Source organism: Pleurotus ostreatus, assembly GCF_014466165.1.
Source record: "Pleurotus ostreatus strain PC9 chromosome Unknown scaffold_2, whole genome shotgun sequence".
Taxonomy (NCBI): Eukaryota; Fungi; Basidiomycota; class Agaricomycetes; order Agaricales; family Pleurotaceae; genus Pleurotus; species Pleurotus ostreatus.
Genome location: NW_023503157.1, coordinates 3,713,819 through 3,737,600, shown reverse-complemented (window position 1 = coordinate 3,737,600; position 23,782 = coordinate 3,713,819). Strand labels below are relative to the sequence as shown.

The 23,782-nt window shown below is 51.3% G+C and overlaps 1 protein-coding gene across 1 annotated transcript; it reads left to right on the top strand.

Moving 5' to 3' along the window:
* Nucleotides 1-15,957: 15,957 nt before the first annotated feature.
* On the top strand, nucleotides 15,958-20,242 carry PC9H_004200 (uncharacterized protein; the record flags this gene model as incomplete). The annotated part of the gene is made up of 9 exons (XM_036773787.1): nucleotides 15,958-16,016; nucleotides 16,756-16,815; nucleotides 16,949-17,005; nucleotides 17,055-17,120; nucleotides 17,175-17,845; nucleotides 17,894-18,061; nucleotides 18,112-18,236; nucleotides 18,284-18,915; nucleotides 19,018-20,242. 9 exons carry the CDS (start codon nucleotides 15,958-15,960, stop codon nucleotides 20,240-20,242), a joined length of 3,063 nt encoding a protein of 1,020 aa, XP_036635260.1.
* Between the last annotated feature and the right edge of the window lie 3,540 nt (nucleotides 20,243-23,782).

The following is a 23,782-nucleotide window of genomic DNA, read 5'->3' as shown; positions in this document are numbered from 1 at the left end:
TATCAGGATGACACATATGATGTCATATATTACTCATCCAGGCACAACCAGCACTATATATAAGCTCTGTCAGTTGTTTATCTTCTCTACAACAATGAAGTCCATTCCCAACTCCCTTTGCACCGATATCACCTCTTGGACATTCTAGCTGATGGTCTTCTTCCCACCATTGAAGAGTGTAATATTCCTGCAGACGATGTGATCTTTCAGCAGGATAATGACCCCAAGCACACCTCAAAATTGGCACAGAAGTGGTTTGAGGATCAAGAGATTGCGGTCATGGACTGGCCTGCCCAGTCTCCTAACATTAATCCCATTGAACACCTCTGGAAGCACATCAAACGCCAACTCAACACCTACAATACACCATCTAGGGGAGTACATGAATTATGGGAGAGGGTTGCAGAGGTATGGGATGGGATTGATGTGGAGGTATGCCAGAACCTTATATCAAGCCTTTTCAGAAGGATTGAGGCCGTGATCAAGGCCATCTGAGTTTGAAAATACAGCCCTGCTGCATGACTCATCAGCTGATGCAGCCTCTCTCCTCTCTACTTCCCTCTCTGCTTCCTCCCACGTTGTCGCAACACAACCAAGATACAATTGTATGGCGGGAGCCTGCTGATTGTCACCAACCAGCATCAACATCAACTGAAAAGGCACGAGCTTCTTCAGATACAAACCAAATTCACCAAACCACTTGTAATTCCAACCACCCTTGTAAGGGGACACTCCTATTTTCTCCTATTCCCCCTGTCCCGCCCCCTTTGTTATGGTCCGGTCTGTTCCGAATACTATCTTTTCGATATCTTATCTAAACGCGCAGGATGCGCCTATTACTAATTCACATTACGGTACCTTAGTAAGATCCTCACGCATAACACATGTCCGCAGTACATTACCAAGCATCCTCATGGAATTGGTGCGCGTTCCATGGAAAGACGGCTGCAGTAGGCATGTAGTAGTACATGAGGGTTACGCATGTATTTTAGTATTTAAGTACCAATAACAGGCCCTAGAACGCTAGCTCGTTCTCTTGGGATTTCCACTAGTAATAGTGAGAACTAAGTCAACTAAGCTACTTCATTTATTCTTTTGGTTTTAGTATTCTTGTAGGAGCCACGTTAGTCTTTGACTAGTGTCGCCCTAACAGAAGAACGAGCTATCCCTTCAAACGTCCCTCCTACGCTCTACATTCTCATCCATCCTACTCTGCAGCGTCTAACTGCGAAGACCGACCTCTCGACCTCAAGACAGGATACGTTTCTCTTCCTCATTTTATCTACCGCATAACTTCTTTCCAATTTCCGCCGATAAGCCCGTTAGGCTTTGATTGTCTGTTTCACACCCCTATAGCTTCCCACCCAATTCGAACCGCAGATTCAATACTCCAGTAGGGTAACGTTTAGACGACCCCCCGAGTGAATCTAAAGGCGCCGACTGATCACTAATCCTCGGAGAGGGGTCAGCGCGCGAGGTGCTGAGTAAGAAAGAAGGCTCTACCTCGTCGGTTCAGCAAGACGGTGTGAAGCTTCGCATTTAGCCAAGCCGAAGAATTCCTTCCTCATTTACGTTGTCCGCTCAGGTGCCGGCGTGCACTAGTTTGAAGTTCAACGTCAATTGACAGGGTACCCCACCAACAAATCCACCATGTCCCACTCCAGCGGATCGAGTTTCGAGAACATCGGAGACCAGAACATGCCCGGCCCTTCAGATCAACCCGCACCACCTCCACAACCATCGACACAAGAAATGATGATGATGATGATGGACCGGCTGGCTCAGATGGAAGCCCGATACGAACAACTAGCCCAATACGTACGAACCCGTCCGCCACCAACAACCCCAGCACCAGCCCCCGTTCCCGCTCCCGCTCCGATTCCCCAACCCGCCGAACCCGCACGACCAGTAGGCCCTAAGCTGGCCAAACCCGAGATATTCGACGGCGAACGTGCCAAATGCCGCTCATTCCTCAGAAGTATCCGAATGTACATCGCGGTCAATCAGTGGCAGTTTACCAACGAGAATACCAAAGTCCTATACGCCCTCTCGTTCATCCAGGGACGAAAAGTCGATAACTGGAAAAACGAGGTCATCAACCGAGCACTCAACTGGCGGGACCAGGGAGGATACGATCCCGTAGTCTCTGACTTCCGAAGGTTCTCTGACGAACTGGAAAGAATGTTCGGAGACCCAAACCCTAGGGAAACGGCTATCTCCACTCTATCCGCCCTCAGGCAGGGCAACGAACCAGCCGAAGAGTACGTAATGAAATTCGAGGCGCTACGAGCAGATACCGGCTACAACGACGTAGCATTGGTAGAACTATTCAAACGAGGAATGAACCCCGGACTGTTGAACCGGCTTTACAGCCTCCACCCGCTCCCCGCAGACTACCAGGCATGGAGCGAAGAAGCAATCCGGTTTGACAGGCAGTGGCGCGAAGCGCAGTCCTATGCCAAGGGGCATGGACAGGGACGACAACAGGGACAGTCCCAGCAGAAGCAGCAAGGCCAAAAGCAAGGCCAATGGCAAGGGAGGGGACAAGGGCAGCAGCAGCCGGCCCCACAACAGAATCAACAACCACGTCCGAAGGATCCAAACGCGATGGACGTAGACAGAACACAGAGAACCCCGGTCAAGTGCTTTAAGTGCGGAGGACTGGGACACATCGCCCGAAATTGTCAAAGGAGATTGGACATTAGGGCCATGAATTACGATGAGCAGTTGCAATACTGGCGGGAGGAGTTGACCCGTCAGGGTTTTTCCGAAGGAACTCAGGAAGCGTCGACCTGAGCTCCAAGAATTCTTTTTCCGTACTCACCCAGGAGCCGGACTCGTCACTAGTAGAATCTGATGTACCAGTAGCTATTTATAATGAGGATTCGACTACTAAAGCCAACGAGACGGAAACTAAGACGCAAAACAAAACCAAGGAAGAGTACTTGTACCGGACGGGCAATGAGAAAAATTATGTCCCCATAAAAATCACCATTACGTCCCTAGATACCCTGAAAACTCTCGACCCCAAAGCAATGTTGGACTGTGGTGCCTCAGATTCGTTCATCGATCGCGAATACGTCAGAAAGCACGGACTGAAAACCAAGAAACTGACTAGACCAGCAATCATAAGAAACGCAGACGGCACCCCCAACAACGCGGGAAGAGTAGAGGAAAAGGTAGAACTAAGAATGGGTTTCAAAGGACACGCGGAATGGGCCACGTTCTACGTAACCAACCTAGGAAACGTAGACGTCATCATAGGTCTCACCTGGCTCAGACGACACAACCCAGAAGTAAACTGGAAAACAGGAGATGTGGTAATGACCAGATGCCCAAGGGAGTGCAAGAGAAGGATGAACAAGGAGGCAGAAGACTTGCAGGACGAACCGTACCCAGGGGAAGTAGAAATTGAGGAAGACGAGGAAGAGGTGAAGGAAGTGCGGAAAATGGAACCGAGGAACATTTCAGTAGCAGGAGTAAGACAGTGGAATAGGCTGAGAAGCGGTTATTTACGGGACTTGGACGACTTAACCAACCAGTATCACGAGTCGGTAGCCCGGATGTACATTAACCGAATGTGGAAAAAACACATGCAGGTGGAAACGGAAGACAAGGAGGAGGAAATGCATCTGAAAGCAGTAGGAAAATACGACTACGTCATTGAGCACGATCGGGAGAAAATAGAAAGCAAAAAGGAAAAAACCGAAGAAGAAATGGTACCGAACTACTATCATGATTTCATGAAAGTATTTCGAAAACGGGACTCAGAAAGGATGCCGGCGGCAAGACCATGGGACCACGCGATCGAGCTTACGCCGGACTTTGTGCCAAAGGCCTCAAAGGTGTACCCACTGTCGCCAATCGAACAACAAGAACTCAACGACTTCCTCGATGGCAACCTAAGAAAAGGGTACATTAGACCCTCCAAATCCCCGCAAACCTCACCAGTATTCTTCGTGCAAAAAAAGGATGGAAAAAAACGATTGGTACAGGACTACCGATACCTAAACAAATACACCATAAAAAACGCATATCCATTACCTCTCATTTCGCAACTAGTAGACAAAGTATCTAAGGCTCGCTTATTTACCAAAATGGACCTCCGCTGGGGGTATAACAATGTACGAATAAAAGAAGGAGACCAGTGGAAGGCAGCGTTCCAAACGCCACGAGGGGCGTTTGAACCAATGGTCATGTACTTCGGACTTAGCAATTCCCCCTCCACTTTCCAAACAATGATGAACGAACTTTTCAAAGAACTAATTGACGAAGGCCTTGTAGTTATTTATTTAGACGATTTACTTATCTTTACGGACAATGATGTGCAAAAACACCGAGAAGTAGTACGACGGGCTCTGAAGATTCTTGAAGACAACGATTTATATATAAAACCAGAAAAATGTGCATTCGAAGTAGACGAAGTCGAGTTTCTAGGAGTAGTAGTGAAGGACGGAAAGGTGCAGATGGAAGAGGCGAAAATAGAAGCAGTAAAAAACTGGCCGGTTCCGAAGAACGTGCAACAAGTGCAACAGTTCTTAGGATTCAGCAACTATTACCGACGGTTCATAAAGGACTTCGCCACCGTCGCTAAACCGTTGCACGAGCTTACCAAAAAAGATGAGGAATTTGTATGGAACGAAAGGAGACAAGAAGCTTTTGAGAAGCTTAAGAAGCTGTTTACCGAGGAACCAATCCTGGTACTACCAGATACGGACAGGGAAATGAAGATCGAAGCAGACTCGTCGAACTACGCATCAGGAGCGGTACTCTCAATGCTATGTGACGACAACAAGTGGAGACCATGCGCCTTCCTGTCTAAAGGGTTCACGGAAACAGAACGAAACTACGACATCCACGACAAAGAGATGCTGGCCATAATTCGGGCCCTGGAGGCATGGCGACATTACCTAGAGGGAAATAGTCGACAATTTACAATATGGACGGATCACAAAAACTTGGAATATTTCATGACCACCAAAAAACTCAACAGACGCCAGGCGCGATGGGCACTGTATTTATCACGGTTCAACTTCTTATTAAAACACAAGCCAGGAGCGTCGAATATGAAAGCAGATGTCTTGTCGAGACGACCAGACCTTGATAGGGGGGAAGAGGACAACACGATGGTTCTACTGAAACCAGAGTACTTTCGAATCAAAGCCATGCAACAAGGCCACGTCTTGACCGAAGGACTGGAATCTACCATCTTGTCGAAAATCAGAAAATCGAAAAATTACGATGAATCGGTGGTAAAAGCGGTAACGGAGCTGAAAAGATCCCCGACGAAGGTGCTAAGAGAGGCGGAGTGGTCAGAAGAGCAAGACCTGGTGCTATATCATGGGAAGGTATACGTACCCAAAGACACGGAGGTCCGAAGGGAGATCGTAAAACTGCACCATGATTCAACGGTGGCAGGCCACCCAGGAAGATGGAAGACGATTGAGCTGGTCTCACGAAACTACTGGTGGCCAGGAATGAACAGGTTCATAGCGGAGTATGTCAAGGGATGCGATCAGTGTCAACGAAGCAAAGCCTACTCACGACAACCGCAGGGAAAGCTTCAACCCAACCCCATCCCGTCAGAACCATGGACGGATATCTCAGCAGACTTCATTACCAAACTGCCGAGGTCACAGGGTTACGACGCAATCCTAGTAGTAGTGGATCGCTTCACCAAAATGGTCCGCCTAGTACCAACTACCGAAGAGCTGTCATCATTAGGCCTAGCTAAATTATACCGGGACCACGTCTGGAAGGACTTTGGTCTACCCACCACTATCATATCAGACCGAGGACCCCAATTTGCGTCACAAATGATGCAGGAGCTGAATAAATTATTGGGAATTCAGACACGGCTGTCCACAGCCTTCCACCCACAGACCGATGGACAAACGGAACGAGTAAATCGAGAAATCGAGACTTACCTACGAATGTTCATCAACCATAGACAAGACGACTGGGCGGAATGGCTGGCGATATGTGAATTCTCCCTAAACAATAAAACTCAAACGAGCTCCAGGCAGAGCCCTTTCTTCTTAAATTATGGACGCCATCCACGAATGGGGATTGAACCACGGAGAGAGTCAAAAGTGGAAGCCGCCGATGACTTTGCCAAACGTATGGCCCGGAGCTGGGAGGAGGCACGGTCAGCCTTGGTAAAAGCAGGGGAGGAGATGAAGAAGTACGCAGACCGACGAGTAGGGGAGATGCCGGAGTACAAAGTAGGGGATAAAGCGTTCATCTTCACCGATAACTTAAATACGTCTCGACCTTCGCGAAAGTTGGAACAAAAGAAGATCGGGCCGTACGAAGTGGTTGCGGTACCCACAAAAAATGCAATAACCCTTAAAATTCCAAAAACATTATCTATTCACCCTACGATCTCCACCCACCGAACGGAAAAGGCCAACATGCCAACTATACCAGGGCAAAAAACACTACCACCCCCACCGGTACGGATCCAGGGCGAGAATGAGTACGAAGTCGAAAATATTCTAGACAGCCGACTCAGACGAGGACGGCTAGAATATTTGGTCAAGTGGAAAGGGTACACCGATGAGCATAACACATGGGAACCCGAGAAGAACCTCGAAAACGCACCCGAGCAAACTCAGGCCTTCCACGCCCGACACTCTGCAGCTCCACGTCGGATTGCGGCCGCGGTATTTGAGGAACTGATCTGGAAACCGAAATACGTATTCACTACCCCGACCATCAGCAGAACGACCAAGATCGACGAACCCGAGGGGAGCGCTGATCCACCCGACACACCCGACAGCCACGAAGACAAGCATGGCGATCAGGCCGGCTTGCTCAGCGGGGGAGAAACGATCCCAAATGGGGAGCCGAGGGATGATGTCGTCAAAGGAGATGGGGGCCATCAAGAAATAGTGACTTCGTCAAGTGGAATTGACGAATCCTAGAGGGGGGGTGATGTTATGGTCCGGTCTGTTCCGAATACTATCTTTTCGATATCTTATCTAAACGCGCAGGATGCGCCTATTACTAATTCACATTACGGTACCTTAGTAAGATCCTCACGCATAACACATGTCCGCAGTACATTACCAAGCATCCTCATGGAATTGGTGCGCGTTCCATGGAAAGACGGCTGCAGTAGGCATGTAGTAGTACATGAGGGTTACGCATGTATTTTAGTATTTAAGTACCAATAACAGGCCCTAGAACGCTAGCTCGTTCTCTTGGGATTTCCACTAGTAATAGTGAGAACTAAGTCAACTAAGCTACTTCATTTATTCTTTTGGTTTTAGTATTCTTGTAGGAGCCACGTTAGTCTTTGACTAGTGTCGCCCTAACACCCTTCCTCCTCGTTCCTTTCCCCTTTCCTTCATTCCCTTTCCTTTCCTTTTGTCCCCTTACCTTTCCGCTTCCCTTCCGTTCACTCCCTTCGCATCCGAGCCCCGTCCGGTGACTCTGAAGTCTTCCCGCGCTTCGAACTCGCCTCGGACTCGCTCGGACGCCTCGGACTCGCTCGGACTCGCTCGGACTCGTAGATACACTTTGGGGCTCGTCCGGGCTACCTCCATCCTCCTTTCCCACTTCATTACTCCTTGTCCCCACTTCCCCAGGTCGCTGGCACAACTCCTGTACATTCCCCTTCCACTTCATTATCACATGCCCCCTCGTACCTTGTGATATTTGTTCGTACCTGTGGCTGGTGTACTGTACAGTTACCCTTCATTCCTCCCACGCTACTACAGTATATACTTCGCTTCCTAGCATGGAGAATCCCCATCCTGTTCTCTTTGGATTCTCCCTCTGCTAGGTGAGCAGCCCTCTCATGTATTGTAGTTAGTCTTATTCATTACCTTTGGATTCTCCCTCTGCTAGGCCTGCGCTGTCGGCCATCTTGAGGTTGCCCTTACAGCAGAACAGGATCTCCCATCCTGGCACCAGAGCCCTACGGAAAACGTCCTGCACCACTCCGGACTTGTTCTCGACGTCTCTCCGGTTTTGCGGACATTCCGGACGCTCTCCTGCTACTCCCACCCACCTCTGAGGACCCAAGGAACTCCAACTCTCGCTCCCCTGACAACTCCGAAATGCCGGGCGCCTCCAGCCAGATCCCGCCATCCGAGCCAGTCGCTTCAGGACCGGACTCCGAGACTTTGCAGACCTTGTGGGCTCAGAGGTACGGACACCAAACCCAAATCAGCTCCATCCAGGATACACTCGCCCAAATTGAAGGACTCCTCTTAACACCCCGTCCGACTACTCCGAAAACGACTCCGGACTCCGAGCTGAGGGGCACTGAAGCCTCCCAGCACACCCCGAGTCGATCCAAAATCACCCCGCGTTCCCGTTTGAAGCCCGCCTCTCCCCCGATCTTTGACGGAAACCGCAAGGATGGTCGCACGTTCTACAACGCGTGCTCCATCTACTTCCAGCTCTGTCCGGACCACTTCCCGACCGAGCAGGCCAAAATCCTCTGGTGTCTCTCCTTCTTCCAGAAGGATCACGCCAAGGAGTACGCGGACATGGTGCTCTGGAGTCCGAAGGATCCGTACTTCGAATCCTGGGCCGCCTTCGCGACCGAATTCCGGACTCGCTTCCTTCCGGATCGGGAACGCGAAGCCGCCATGCTCAAGCTGGAGTCCACCCGGTACCACCAAGGGCGTCGGACTTTCCAGGAGTACCTCGACGAGTTCCGAGACCTTGTAGACCAGTCCGGATACTCTGAGGGCTCCAACATCACGATGAAGTTCCGTCGCGGACTGGACTCCATCATCCAGAGCCGCGTTGCCGAGTCCGCAGACTGTCCGGACGAGGATGACTTCGAAGGATGGTACAAGGCAGCGCAGCGGGTTGCTGACAACCGTGCTGCCAACCAGTCCTTCCACTTTGGCGTGCACTCCGGAAACTCCGGACACTCCGGATCCCTCGTCCGACCAGCAGCCAGCTCCGGAGTCGCTCGGACTCCTGCGGGTGTACTCCCCGCGCCTCGGACTCAGCTCCCGCCTCTGCAACCCCGCTTCCAACTTCCGCCTCCTCCGAAGGCTCTCTCACCTGGCGTCCCCATGGACGTCGACCACACCCGCTCCCGGCCCGCCGCTTCACAGCTCTGCTACCGATGCGGCAAGCCCGGCCACATGTCCCGCAAGTGCCCACTTCGGTACGACGTCCGGTTCATGACCACCGAGGAGCGGATGTCCGCCATTGAAGATCTCTTGACCGCAGCCGATGTTGTAGAAAGTACGGGGACTTCGGAAGGAATAGATGCTGAGGGAACGGCCCCGGTTGAGGAATCGGACACAGCGGATTTTGTCCGGACCAACGAGTGATCAGTGCGACCTCGTTGGTAAATAACCGATTGCTTGTCTTAGCGTAGACGAAATAGACGATTCCAATCACTCTGATGATTCGTCCGACGCTAAGCAAACGACTCCGGTTACAATCCGCACACTCCGAAGGTTTCGCCCGCAGTGGGAACGGCGGCTACCCAGTAGCTATAAGATCTCCGCGCTGCCCGGCAAGCTTTCGCTAGATATACCCATTGAAGTGCAGAGCACGGATACACAACACAGATGCACCCTGCAGGCCCTGGTGGACTGTGGAGCCACCGGAGTCTTCATGCATCCGCGCTTCGCTGATGCCCATGGTTTCACCCGGCGCAAGCTGTCCGCTGTAAGGGCAACCTCAAGATAGCTGCACAGTGCAAGCCTAGCAGAGGGAGAATCCAAAGAGATGAATAAGACTAACTGCAATACATGAGAGAGCTGCTCACCTAGCAGAGGGAGAATCCAAAGAGAACAGGATAAGGATTCTCCATGCTAGGAAGCGAAGTATATACTGTAGTAGCGTGGGAGGAATGAAGGGTAACTGTACAGTACACCAGCCACAGGTACGAACAAATATCACAAGGTACGAGGGGGCATGTGATAATGAAGTGGAAGGGGAATGTACAGGAGTCGTGCCAGCGACCTGGGGAAGTGGGGACAAGGAGTAATGAAGTGGGAAAGGAGGATGGAGGTAGCCCGGACGAGCCCCGAAGTGTATCTACGAGTCCGAGCGAGTCCGAGGCGTCCGAGCGAGTCCGAGCGAGTCCGAGGCATCCGAGCGAGTCCGAGGTGAGTCCGAAGCGCGGGAAGACTTCGGAGTCACCGGACGGGGCTCGGATGCGAAGGGAGTGAACGGAAGGGAAGCGGAAAGGTAAGGGGGCGAGAGGGAAGGAAAGGGAATGAAGGGAATGTAGATAATAGTCCATGGGATGAAGGAAGGGAGAAAGGAAACAAAGGAGGAAGGGAGAGGGACAGGGGAATAGGAGAAAATAGGAGTGTCCCCTTACATCCGCCCCGATCCCGGTCTTCAATGTCGACGGATCACCAAACAAAAACGGATCCATCTCCGAAGTCGTGGACCTTGTACTCCGGTTCAAGGATCACACGGAACGGATGCTGTTCGCGGTCACTAACATCGGACGCCAGGACATCATCCTCGGATACACCTGGCTTCGGAAGCACAACCCCGAGATTGACTGGCAGACAAAGGAGGTGACCATGAGCCGCTGTCCGTCCGGATGCGACACCTGTCGGAAGGAGTTCCGCCATGACAAGCTGACCCGACGCAAGGAGTCCGTACGACTCCGGGAGTGTCGTACGGGTCCGATGCCAATGGTCGAGGAACTGCACTCGGACGATCTCCTGCAGCTTCAGGACTGCGAGGTCAACGACGAGGACGATGAGGCCACAACTCCGGATGACTCCGGACTTGAGAAGGGCGACCGTATCTTCGCAGCCATCCCTCCTCCGACTCCGGAGTACCTTCGGAGTCTTCGGGAAGAACACGTCCGCGCTTCGGAGACGGTCTCGCAGCGCCTCGCATTGGCTTTCCAGCGCAACAAGCCCCACGATCCTCGGAACAGCGCAGTCCCGGACTTCCTCTGAGAATTCGAGGACGTCTTCGCCAAGGAGTCCTTTGATGAACTGCCCATGCCGCGTCTGTGGGATCACGCCATTGAGCTAATGGACGGAGCGGAACCAACCTCTACCAAATGCTACCCGCTGTCCCCCGCGGAGCAGAAACAGCTGGACGAGTTTCTGGAAGAAAATCTCCGGACTGGTCGGATCCGCCCCAGCAAGTCGCCAATGGCTGCCCCGGTGTTCTTTGTTAAGAAGAAGGACGGATCGCTCCGCTTGGTCCAGGACTACCGGAAGCTCAACAGCATGACGGTCAAGAATCGGTACCCACTTCCGCTCATCTCGGACTTGGTGGATAAACTCCGGAACGCTCGCTACTTCTCCAAGCTCGACGTCCGGTGGGGTTTCAACAACGTCCGGATCAAGGAGGGCGACGAGTGGAAGGCCGCGTTCCGGACTACGCGCGGACTCTTCGCACCGTTGGTAATGTTCTTCGGACTAACGAATAGCCCATCCACCTTCCAGACCATGATGAACGACCTCTTCCGGGAGCTCATTACGGAAGGTGTGGTCATTATCTATCTGGATGACATTCTGATCTACACCAAGACGCGCGAAGAGCATCGCCGGGTTCTCAAGCGAGTCCTAGAGATCCTCCAGCGGAACAAGCTCTTCCTCCGAGCGGACAAGTGCGACTTCGAGCAGACCAAGGTGGAGTATCTCGGAGTTGTCATCTCTGAGGGTAAGATCGAGATGGATCCCGTGAAGGTTTCCGGAGTCGCGGACTGGCCGACCCCCCGGACTCGGACTGAACTCCAATCCTTCCTCGGGTTCGTCAACTTCTACCGCCGCTTCATCAAGGACTACTCGCATATCGCCCAGCCTCTCTTCGACCTCACTTGCGCAAAGGAATGGCAGTGGAACGACTCCGCTCAATCCGCATTTCTTTGGATCAAGGAGCTGATCACTTCGGAGCCCGTTCTGGTCTTTCCGAAGGAGGATCGGCCATACCGGGTTGAAGCGGACTCGTCGGATTACGCTACGGGTGTGGTCTTGTCGCAGCTGGATCCGGATGATGGTAAATGGCATCCTGTCGCATTCTACTCTAAAAGTCTACAGGCTGCGGAGCGGAACTACGAAATACACGACAAGGAGATGCTTTCAATCATCCGAGCACTCGAAGAATGGCGACACTACTTGGAAGGCGCAGAGACTCCGTTCGAGATCTGGACGGACCACAAGAACCTGGAGTACTTCATCAAGGCCCAGAAACTCAATCGTTGTCAAGCCTGCTGGTCGCTATACCTCTCCCGCTTCGACTTCACTCTCCAGCACCGTCCGGGTCGGACAATGGGTAAGCCGGATGCTCTCTCGCGCCGCTCGGATCACTCGGATGGTAAGGATGACAACAAGGATGTGGTTTTACTTAAGCCGTCCTACTTTGCCGTCCGTGCCACGGGTGTCACTCTTGAAGGGGAGGAGAAGGATATCCTCACGGCTATCCGGACTGGAGTGCGGAATGCGAAGTTTGAAGATGCAGTGGCAAAGGCGGCGGAGGAGCTGAAGGAGACCCAGGGCAGTCGCAAGACAGTCCGGAGCGCGGAATGGTCTCAATCGGATGGACTCCTGATGTTCTGGGGTAAGATCTACGTTCCGGACTCACCGGACTTGCGTCGGACCATTGTAGCCCAGCACCATGACACCAAGGTCGCAGGACACGCCGGCAGATGGAAGACCCTCGAACTCGTTTCGCGCAGCTACTGGTGGCCCAACATGTCCCGGTACGTCGGATTCTACACCCGCCATTGCGACCTCTGTCTCCGGACGAAGGCCCAAAGGCATCCACCCATGGGTGAACTCCATCCGCTTCCCATTCCGGATGAACGCTGGGATCGCCTGAGTGTTGACTTCATTGTCGAGCTTCCGGAGTCCGATGGGTTTGATGCTGTCATGAACGTGGTCGACTCTGTAAGCAAACGCGCCCACTTCATTCCGGCTCACACCACAGTGTCTGCCCTCGGATCCGCAAACTTGTACCTGCAGAACGTCTGGAAGCTGCATGGACTCCCTTGGTCTGTTGTGTCCGACCCGGGTCCGCAGTTCGTTGCAGAGTTCACCCGGGAAGTCTACCGGATGCTCGTAATCAAGCTGGCTGCCTCCACTGCGTACCACCCTCAGTCCGATGGACAGACCGGACGGACCAACCAGGAACTCGAGTCCTATCTCTGGATCTTCGTTGGAGAGCGTCAGGACGACTGGGCTCGCCTCCTACCTATGGCGGAGTTTGCGTACAACAACCGGGTCCATGCGTCCACTCAGCAGTCACCCTTCCTCCTGGATACCAGCCGTCATCCTCGTCTTGGGTTCGAACCTCATCAGCCACCGTCTCGGATGGAGTCCGCAAACGAGTTCGTAGACCGGATGAAATCCGCAGTCGACGAGGCTCAGTCCACATTGGTCAAGGCTCAGGACGACATGAAGCGCTACTACGATCAGCGTCGGACTCCCGCTCCGGAGTACCAACCGGGTGACAAGGTCTGGCTGGACTCGTCGGACATCAACCTTGCCCGACCCTCCCGGAAACTCGGACACGCACGACTTGGTCCTTACAAGGTCGTCCGGAAGGTTGGCAAGGCAGCGTACCGGCTCCAGCTCCCTCCGGGCTTATCCCGTCTCCATCCCGTCTTCCCAGTGGTCAAACTCTCTCCCTTCGTTCCGGACCCCATCCCGGGTAGATGCCCTGTCGCTCCGCCACCTCCGCAGCTCGTTGACGGAGAAGAGGAGCATGAGGTAGAAGAGGTCCGAAATAGCAGACGGTTCGGTCGGGTCCTGAAGTATCTGGTGCGCTGGCGAGGCTATGGTATCGAGCACGACTCCTGGGAGCCCGCGAGCAACCTCCAGCATGCCGCCCGGAAGGTCAAGGACTTCCATGATTGTCACCCGGACGCAGTACACGTACTCCGGACGAGTCCGATGAATCCGACGACTGCTCTACCTCTCCGGATGACTCCTGCGGCACTGGACCAGTCCTGGGAGCGTTGGCGCAGTCGGAAGGCTCCGGGCTCCGCGCAGTCGTACTTCGACATCTTCTCGCAGCAATCCGGAGTTTCGGGGTTGGTGAATTCATGGCGCGGCAGGCAGGAATCTTCGCATCGGGTCGCCGCAACCTTGAAGGGGGGGTGATGTAAGGGGACACTCCTATTTTCTCCTATTCCCCCTGTCCCGCCCCCTTCCTCCTCGTTCCTTTCCCCTTTCCTTCATTCCCTTTCCTTTCCTTTTGTCCCCTTACCTTTCCGCTTCCCTTCCGTTCACTCCCTTCGCATCTGAGCCCCGTCCGGTGACTCCGAAGTCTTCCCGCACTTCGGACTCACCTCGGTCTCGTAGATACACTTCGGGGCTCGTCCGGGCTACCTCTATCCTCCTTTCCCACTTCATTACTCCTTGTCCCCACTTCCCCAGGTCGCTGGCACAACTCCTGTACATTCCCCTTCCACTTCATTATCACATGCCCCCTCGTACCTTGTGATATTCGTTCGTACCTGTGGCTGGTGTACTGTACAGTTACCCTTCATTCCTCCCACGCTACTACAGTATATACTTCGCTTCCTAGCATGGAGAATCCTTATCCTGTTCTCTTTGGATTCTCCCTCTGCTAGGTGAGCAGCTCTCTCATGTATTGCAGTTAGTCTTATTCATCTCTTTGGATTCTCCCTCTGCTAGGCTTGCACTGTGCGGCTATCTTGAGGTTGCCCTTACAGTATGGGGATTCAGCTCCGCCATACACAACCGGAAAAGAAGGCGTACTGATAAAACCCGTCTCCTATCACAATTACAAGACATGGCAGTCTTCGGGTCAACTGGGCGACGAGTTGAAATCCAAGGTGATCTTGGTCATGGGGGTTCCTCATCCAAATCACAAGACACTAGATGAGGCCATCAGAGACTTGAGCACATCACTCGATGCCCCTTTGATTTGTCATGGTAAGATTTCGCGAATAAATGCCCGTTATATTCCCCCATTTCCTTTTTTTTTGCAGAAATGGCTGGAAAATACCACTTTTTGACCACTTTTTGCCACTATTTTACCACGTGAACACCAGAGGACAAAAGTGGGCAAGTGGTATTCATGTGGTAGCCATGTGGTACTTATATGAATTTCCATGTGGATACCACTTTAATACCATGTGGGTGCCACATATGGCAAATAGTGGTATTCATCTGGTATAAATGTGGTCGCCATATGGGCAAAATGTGGATTTTAGTAGTTTAACTGATTTTATGGAGTATATAAATACTCCTATTATTTTTTATGATCTTCTTTGAGCACCTGACAATCCACCACATCTTCGGTTGGACCCCAGGTGGAACCAGGTGGGTGGGTGGCATTCACCTGGTGTTCACCTGGACTCACCTGGCATTCAAGTGGCAAAAAGGTGGATTTTGGTTTGGCTGTAATGGCCCAGAAATGCCACTTTTTTACCACTTTTGGCCACTTTTTTACCAGGTGGACACCAGGTGAGCCATACTGGATGAGTGGTATCCATGTGATGTCCATGTGGTATTCACTTGAATTTCCACCTGAACACCACATGAATGCCACCCATATACCAGGTAGACAAAGTGCTAGTATTGAGGTGGAGTTCATCTGGCATTCATGTGGACATCATATGGCAATGTCATGGACAATATGTTATTTTGTAGTGTTGTTATGATTTTATCTCATTTTATTGCATTTTCTATGATTTTCTATGATTTTCTGGCAATTTATTTGAGGTTTTTTGGCATTTTCTGGTGTAATTTCCGCTTTGGGACAGCCAGAAATGGGTTAGCAACAGTTATCCTAATGATAAGTCATTTTCCTCGGACGGGCGCTTATTTGGCGCTTATTGACGATTATTAATATTCTTTTTCTTTTTCTTTTCTTTTTCTTTTTCTTTTTGTGGACGGGCGCCTATTTTCGGCAATCAGCGCGACGCCACGCGCATGTGACTGCCGTGCCACGCTGGCACGCCTCTTCTTTTCAACCACCACCATCCCCAATCCCCCTGCCTTCCCCCCAACAATCCACCACAGCAATATGCCCCCACGCAAGCCCACTTCAACGCAGCGCAAGAACGAGGAGGAGGGGACCACAATGTGAGTGTGTCCCCCAGTTTTTTCTTTTTTTTTTCACTGACACTGCCCCCACTTATGTCCCATGCCCTATGCCCACATCCCCCATGTTCCCATTTCCAACACCCACACCCTCGCCCTCGCCCGCGCGCTCGACGCCAACACCACACATCCCCACGCCCTCATTTTCGACGACGACGACGACAACACACCCCCGCACCCCTTGTTTTCGACGACGACGACGACGCACCTCCGTTTTCGTTGTCAATGACCCCATGCACCCCCGCACCCTCGTTTTCAACAACAACAACAACAACGCACCCCACGCACCCCCGCACCCTCGTTTTCGACGTCGACGACCCCACGCCACCCCCTGCATCCTTGTTTTCGTCGTCGACGACCTCACGCATTCCCACACATTCCCACGCCCTCGTTTTCGTCGTCGATGACCCCACGCACCCCCGCACCCTCGTTTTCGACGACACACCCCCACGCACCCCCGCACCCTCGTTTTCGTCGACGACGCACCCCCCGCACCCCGTTCTCAACGTCGCCAACGACGACGCACACCCGCACCCTGTTCTCGACGACGACGCACCCCACGCATCCCCGCACCCCGTTCTCGACGACGATGCACACCTGCACCCTGTTCTCGATGACGACGCACGCCCGCACCCTTACACCTCACCCCTACCCCCTGTCTACCCCTGGCCCCTGGTCATCAACATGTACCCCTGATCCCCCCCTTGGCCCCCATCCACAGGGCTTCTACCAAGCCCAGGTCCACCAGGTCTGCAACCAAGGCCATGCAGCAGGAGCTCATGTGAGTTTGTCATTGCCAGTAGTGTACCAGTAGTCAGTAGTCATACATCATGAGTAGTAGATAGAATAAATATAAATAAATTCTTTTAAATCTCAAATAAATTAACAATCAATTAACAAACCTTTTCTGATAGTGTGGACATCCCTGTAACCAAGAAGAAACAAACCAAGGCTAAGAAGAACAAGAATATGTGAGTTACTGCCTGTATCCCTCTGTTTGCTTATGCTCATTGTCCGTAGCACCTCTGCTGACCGTGATGCAGCTGATGAAGAAGCTAATGAGACTATGGTAGAGAATTTGACTGCGTAAGTCTTTGCTTGTCATTATTTGTGATTGTACAACTCATCTTTTCGCACCAGTACTGCCAGGACGCTTCAGGAGAGTGGTGCTCCGCTTGCACCACCTGCTCGTCGAGTTGGGACTGGAGTCACCTTGGCTCCAATCACTCCAAGTATCACCACGTCTCGCATCAGGCGTGAAGAGCCAGAGGACATACCCCAGATCGCCAGCAAAGATAAAGGCAAAGGTAGAGACCTCACTAACTTGGGCTCATCAGACACAGAGGAGATAGATGAAGGAGAAGACGACGAGGCTGAGAAGTCTGATGAAGAGGGCGACAAGGAGAAAGATGCTGATGCTGGTAGCAATGGCGATGAAGATGGTGAGCCGAAGAAGACTGACGACGATGAGGACGACGATGAGGACGATTCCGCTGAGGTGCCCATGCATGCTGACTTGTCAGACAACGACGACGACACCATGGAGGTTGACCCCACCACTCCCAAGTGCCCTGCCACTCCCGCCAAACCCACCACCGCTTCCAAGCGCAGGGCCAGCACTTCGCCCACCACCACTCGTCAGATGGGTAAGGGTTTGCGCAAGGGCATCACCCATGCCAGTGCTTCTTCCCGTCGAGCTTCTCCCTCTCCCACGTCTGATGACCTTGAGGATTTGCAAGGTGCATCCCGCACCATGGGTGGTGTCGCTAGAGGCAAGGCCATGGGTGTTGCCCTCAACATGGCTGACTTTGGTGAGTTCTCTCTTTTGCTATCAAGTTCAATTCTGACTTGATATTCAGACACCAACATGGAGTCTGATGCCCCTCCTGTCATGGGCATGGTTCACGTCTTCAAGAATGGGGCATTGCCTCTGGAGGGTCCCACACCTCTTGCGGTGAAAGTCCCCATCAAGAACACTCTGGGGCCTGTCCTCACCACTGCTGCCAAGAAGATGGTGGCCCTTATTAGTAAGTTTCTTCTTTCTACTTCGCGTTTTTGACTTATTGGTTGCCAACAGGCTCTGACATCCTTCTCTGGGATGCTAAGACCCTCATGTGGGAAGTAAAGGGCCCCTACGCCATTGCTGTCGACAACAATGAGGCTGCCATTTGGGATGATGAGAATATACTCAGAATTGGAATTGTACGTAAATTCCGACTTGACTTGAAAAAATTCTGACACCATTTCAGCAACCATCTGAGGTCAACCTCTCCTACCTTCTGCCTCCCTCCCCCTCCATCAACTCCACTTCTGCTTCCTCAGCAGTCTCCTCCATCGCCCCCTCCGCTTCCATCTCCGTCGCTGGCACCTCCACCACTCCCGTCAACAGCCTCATCACCGCCTTCCCCAACGACCCTCTTCTTCTACGAATTGCCACTCGTATGGAGGTGCCACTCCATATGACCAACAGTGGCAAGGGTAATGGTGGTCTGGTCAACATGTATGCCCGCTATCAGCTTGCTGTAGGCGCCATGGCCAAGTGGAACAGGCTCACCACTCCATGGGATGGAGCTCCTGTTGAGGAGGCTGTCCTTTGCTCCATTTTCATCAAGAGGACAAACTTCGGCACCTATGGAGCCCTCTTCAAACGCTGTCTCAAGTTCCCCATGCTCATGGACATGTTGCAGAACCCCGACTACGACTTTACGTCTGAGGCTCATACGAAGGTCTGGGGAGGTCGTGAAGTTGGCAGGATGACTCTGGGGAAGGTTCTGGATGAGTTGGAGGCAGAGCTTGCAGCAGAGGAGGCAAAAGTCGTCGCTGAGAAGGCCAAGAAGGCCAAAGAGGCAAAGAAGAAGTCTGCAGCTAAGAAGGCTACAAAGTAGGTAGCTTACTCTTTGTATTAGTGTAAATGCAACAGTCATTTCACTTGTTCTTTTTTGTTTGAACTTCAATGCATTTCAACAAATACTGACTTGCCCAGTTTCTGTTTACAGGGTCTTTGGATGGTGCTATCCGTCCTTTTCTTGCTAGGACTCCTTCCATGTGCCGCTGCAGCTCCTCTGGAGGACCCATTTCCCAACATCCGGTTTGCTGACTTTGCAAAAGTCATCAAGCTGACCTTTGGTGAGAACATCAGTCTGGCCACAGTCCTGATGCTCCTCTTCAGCATCACCACCAACACCGACATTCTCAACTTGCATGGCCAGCAGAGGGCTGTGAGTAGTAACAACCAGGTCGTCACTAGCTGGATGGCAGCCTTTGTTCGTGCCATTAAAGACAAGCTTCAGGTTGATGTCTCTGACGTCCCTGGCGACTCTGATGATGATGCTGGTGCTGGCAATGTCGATTCAGACTCTGGGTCCTCTGAGGACAATATGGATGCCTCTGACAATAATTCCAACTCTGGATCTGATGAAGACATGGACTCCTCTGGCTCTTCTAGCTCTGGCTCCTCTGACACTTCTGTAAATGCTGAGACTGTCTTTGATACTCTCTTTCTGGCCAGCGACAACCACAAATCGTGTTCTGCAAAGAGCCAGACCACCATACTTGGTAAAAAAATTGACTCTCTCTGCCACTCTCTGGATCTCTACACGCATAACGATAAACGCCAGCTACGTCGCAAACTCCTTCCCATTTCCACTTCCTCCATTCGGCCTATCATCATCATCACCCCTCCTGTCATGGGCTGCTCTACTGCTGGCTGTCATGGCCATGGTCTCACTCAATACCTCCGTGAACGTGATATCTCCAAAGTCACCTTGCTTCGTGGAAGTGAGTGCTTTGAGAAGGTTCCGGTATTGGCTGGTAGATGTCCCAAGTGCTCCACCATGTTCTGGGCAGACCATGAGAGCTTCATTGACGACAATCGACAACTCGCACTCTATCTTCCCAATGCCAAGTACCTCAAAGTTGGCAAGCAGGTCTGGGTGGATCGCATTGTCTCCAAGGCTGTCATGAATGCCAACTACAGCTTCCATGCTTCGACAGCAGCAATAACGGAGTTCTGGAACTATTCATTTGTCCAGCCCAGTGGAGCTTCATTCACCCTCACTCACAGACAAGTCTGGAAAGCCTTTGTCTTGGAGTCCATCCGCCTACTTGCAGGTTTCAGCAACTCGACCATGATCTTCATGGACAATCTGAAGATCAGTGAGCTTGTGGCCGCTGCCTACTTGTACCTTGGAGATGGGGGAATCTGTTGAAATGATGTGCACACTTGTTGTACAAATGTATAACAAAGTTGCGCTATACTAAGCGCCCGGTTCCCACGCATTGGGGACCACCCATAGACACTGCCAACACCCATGGGAACGACCCAGGTCATCATGGGATGACTGGTGTTGACAGAATTGCTAAAAGTGCGCAAGCACTGTTTAGCAATCTGTACATACATTACAAGCGCACGACTCCCACGGTCAATGCAACGTTCCCACGTTCAGCGCCCCATTAGTACGTCTGTTGACCTCTATTGTGACGGCCGGAACAGGCACCGGAACGCCTCGGTCTCAGCAGGGAAGCAAAAGGAGCAAAAATGTGTTGAAGTGATGTGCACACTTGTTGTACAAATGTATAACAAAGTTGCGCTATACCAAGCGCCCGGTTCCCACGCATTGGGGACCACCCATAGACACTGCCAACACCCATGGGACGACCCAGGTCATCATGGGATGACTGGTGTTGACAGGATTGCTAAAAGTGCGCAAGCACTGTTTAGCAATCTGTACATACTTTACAAGCGCACGACTCCCACGGTCAATGCAACGTTCCCACGTTCAGCGCCCCATTAGTAGGTCTATTGACCTCTATTGTGACCGCCGGAACAGGCACCGGAACGCCTCGGTCTCAGCAGGGAAGCAAAAGGAGCGAAAATGAAACATGGAGCCATCATTAGAATGATGTCTGGCATGTTCCCAAGCTGCTCCGGAGCTAATCAAATTCGGACGCGATTTAGTGGACAGCTATATTCACGCCTCGCGCAGAACAGTACCCGTGGGAACCTGGGATGGTCATTTTCCATACATGTCTAGAGTAATAGACACAAAGAGTCAATAGAGCGCAAATCATTACATATTATTGATTGATTGCATCAACATCATTAGTGATTGTTACCAAGGCAATTAGAGTGTATTAGGACGCTTCTACAAGCTTCTGATCAGACTATAATAGCCTAAAGTTTAACAGGTTATGGGCCCTGAGCTCTAACTTGACAACACTGATTGATTGTTCCTGCATAATTGAATTGCTGCCTATTGTTATACTGGGGGTTTATTGTGATTGATCTAGTGACTCATTGAGTACTGATCTCGCATTTTGGCCTATTGGAGCTTATTGAAAGTCACAACAAGACTATAACATTGTTATTGATAGTCACTACAGGACTCTAAGCTGTTATTGATAGTCATCACAGGACTCTAAGCTGTCATTCATAGTCATCACAGGACTCTAAGCTGTTAATTGTCAGTCAAACAAGACTATAAATTGTATTGTTGCACTATGTCTACTAGTTCAAGCTCAGATAATGGGGTCAAGGTGAAGCCACTGACCAACTCCAACTATCAGGAGTGGTGTGGTGAAGCCAAGGCCTATCTGATGCGACTGGGGCTGTGGAGACTAGTGTCTGGAAGGGAATCTAAACCTTCAGACAAGGCTGAGCTGACCAAATGGGAGGCAAAAGCTGAAAAGGCTGCTGGGGAGATTTACCTGTTGGTGGAAGCAGACCAAAGGATTCATTTCCGAGGTCTAGAGGATGATCCAGTGGGAATGTGGGCTGCCATAGAGAAGGCACACCTATCCAAGAAGCCCGGCGCACGCTTCAATGCTTATGATGACCTGTTCTCAATCCACAAGGAGGACAACGAAGGTCTCATCGATTTGGGAGTCAGGATTAGCAAGGCAATGGCTAATATCCAAAATCTGCGTCCAACAGGCTTTACCATTGAGCAGTTAGACGAAGAGCTGCAGTGCATGGCATTGATTCGGGCTCTGCCTGATGAATACAAGCACTTGTCAGCTTCTTTGTTGCTAATGGAAAAGCTGGACAAGGATACTATACTCCAAGCATTCCGAAGCGAAGAGCTTAATCGTCAGCGCCAGACTGAGCAAGCGAATAGAGCCAGTCACAAGGGTTATGGAAAGAAGGGTGGGGCATACAATGGAAAGGGCAGAGGTCACCCCACAGTTGATGCAGACACCTGCTCATTCTGCAAGGGCAAGGGTCATTGGAAGAGGGATTGCGAAGCATTGAAGAAGGTCATTGCTAGCAACAAAGAAAGTGGATCAGGGGGGAGCAATGCCAAAGTGGCAGTGGCAAAGGCAGATGCTGCGACGGAGTTTGCTGGTCAGGCAAGTGCTCGTTCTATGGATGAAGCTTGCGCTGCATTTTCTAATGATACCCATTGGAATACAGATACAGGGGCCACTTCTCATATGACACCTCACAAAGAATGGATTCGCAATTATACCACATATAGAGTGCCAATCAGGCTAGCGGATCACACCATTGTATATAGTGAGGGCGTCGGAAATGTGCTCTTTAGACCTGTAGTTAATGGTAGACAAGTTAGAGATGTGGAGATCACTAGAGTACTCTATGTTCCTGCATTGTGCAATAATCTGCTTGCTGTTTTGTATTTGACTCGAAATAAAGGCTTTAATGTTCATATCACAAAGGATAAAATGGAGTTTGTTCGTAATGATGTTCTTTTGTTCTGTGCTACAATCAATGATGCTGGTATAGGCTATTTAGATGGTAGTACAGTAGATACAAATGAATTTGTTCATGTTGCGTCCACTCTGCCTTTGGATCTGACACTATGGCATAGACGGCTTGGCCACCAACACCATGACGGAATTAAGCAGATGATTAAGGATGAAATGGTGGTTGGACTGACACTGGACTCTTCTGCAAAGCCAGATCCTGTTTGTATTCCCTGTCTGACTGGGAAGATGCATGCAAATCCATTTCCTTCGTCAGCCAACAGAGCTGATGAGCTGGGCTGAGAACCAGACTGGCAAACACATCAAAGTCTTCAGATGTGACCAGGGTGGTGAATTCATGAGCAAGGAGTTTGACAAGTATTTGGAGGAGCATGGGATAGAAAGGCAGTTCTCAGTGCGAAACAGACCACAGCAGAATGGAGTGGCTGAGCGTGCAAACAGACTGCTTAGTGAACGGATCACTGCAATGCTGGATGAGGCTGGATTGTCAAAGGCCTTTTGGGCTGAGTGTTTGGCTGCACTTGTTCATGTCTTGAACCGATGCATTACATCTTCAGTAGCTCATGCTACGCCATATGAGGTGTGGCATAGACGAAAACCTGATGTTGGGCATTTGCGGGTATGGGGATGTGTTGCTTATGTGCATGTCCAGAAGGACAAGAGGGAGCATTTGGGTTCGCATATGGAGAAGTGCATATTCATTGGGTATCCTGATGGGTACAAGGGTTGGAAATTCTACAATCCAAAGACGAAGAAGGTCATCATCTGTGAACGTGCAGACTTTGATGAGCGCTACACCTACAGTGGCCAACTTCTGAAGGGCATTGATGAGCACGACCTCTCAGAACCATCTCCATCGAAAACCAGTCAGCAGAGCGCACCAGAGGCACCATCAAAGGCGAAAGACAATGCTCAGCAAAGGGTCATAGACTTGCCTGCAGTTGATAATGACGATGAGGACAATAGCAGTGAGGATGACACTGATGATAATGTGAAAGAAGAAGAACAGGTGGAGGGTGAAGCGC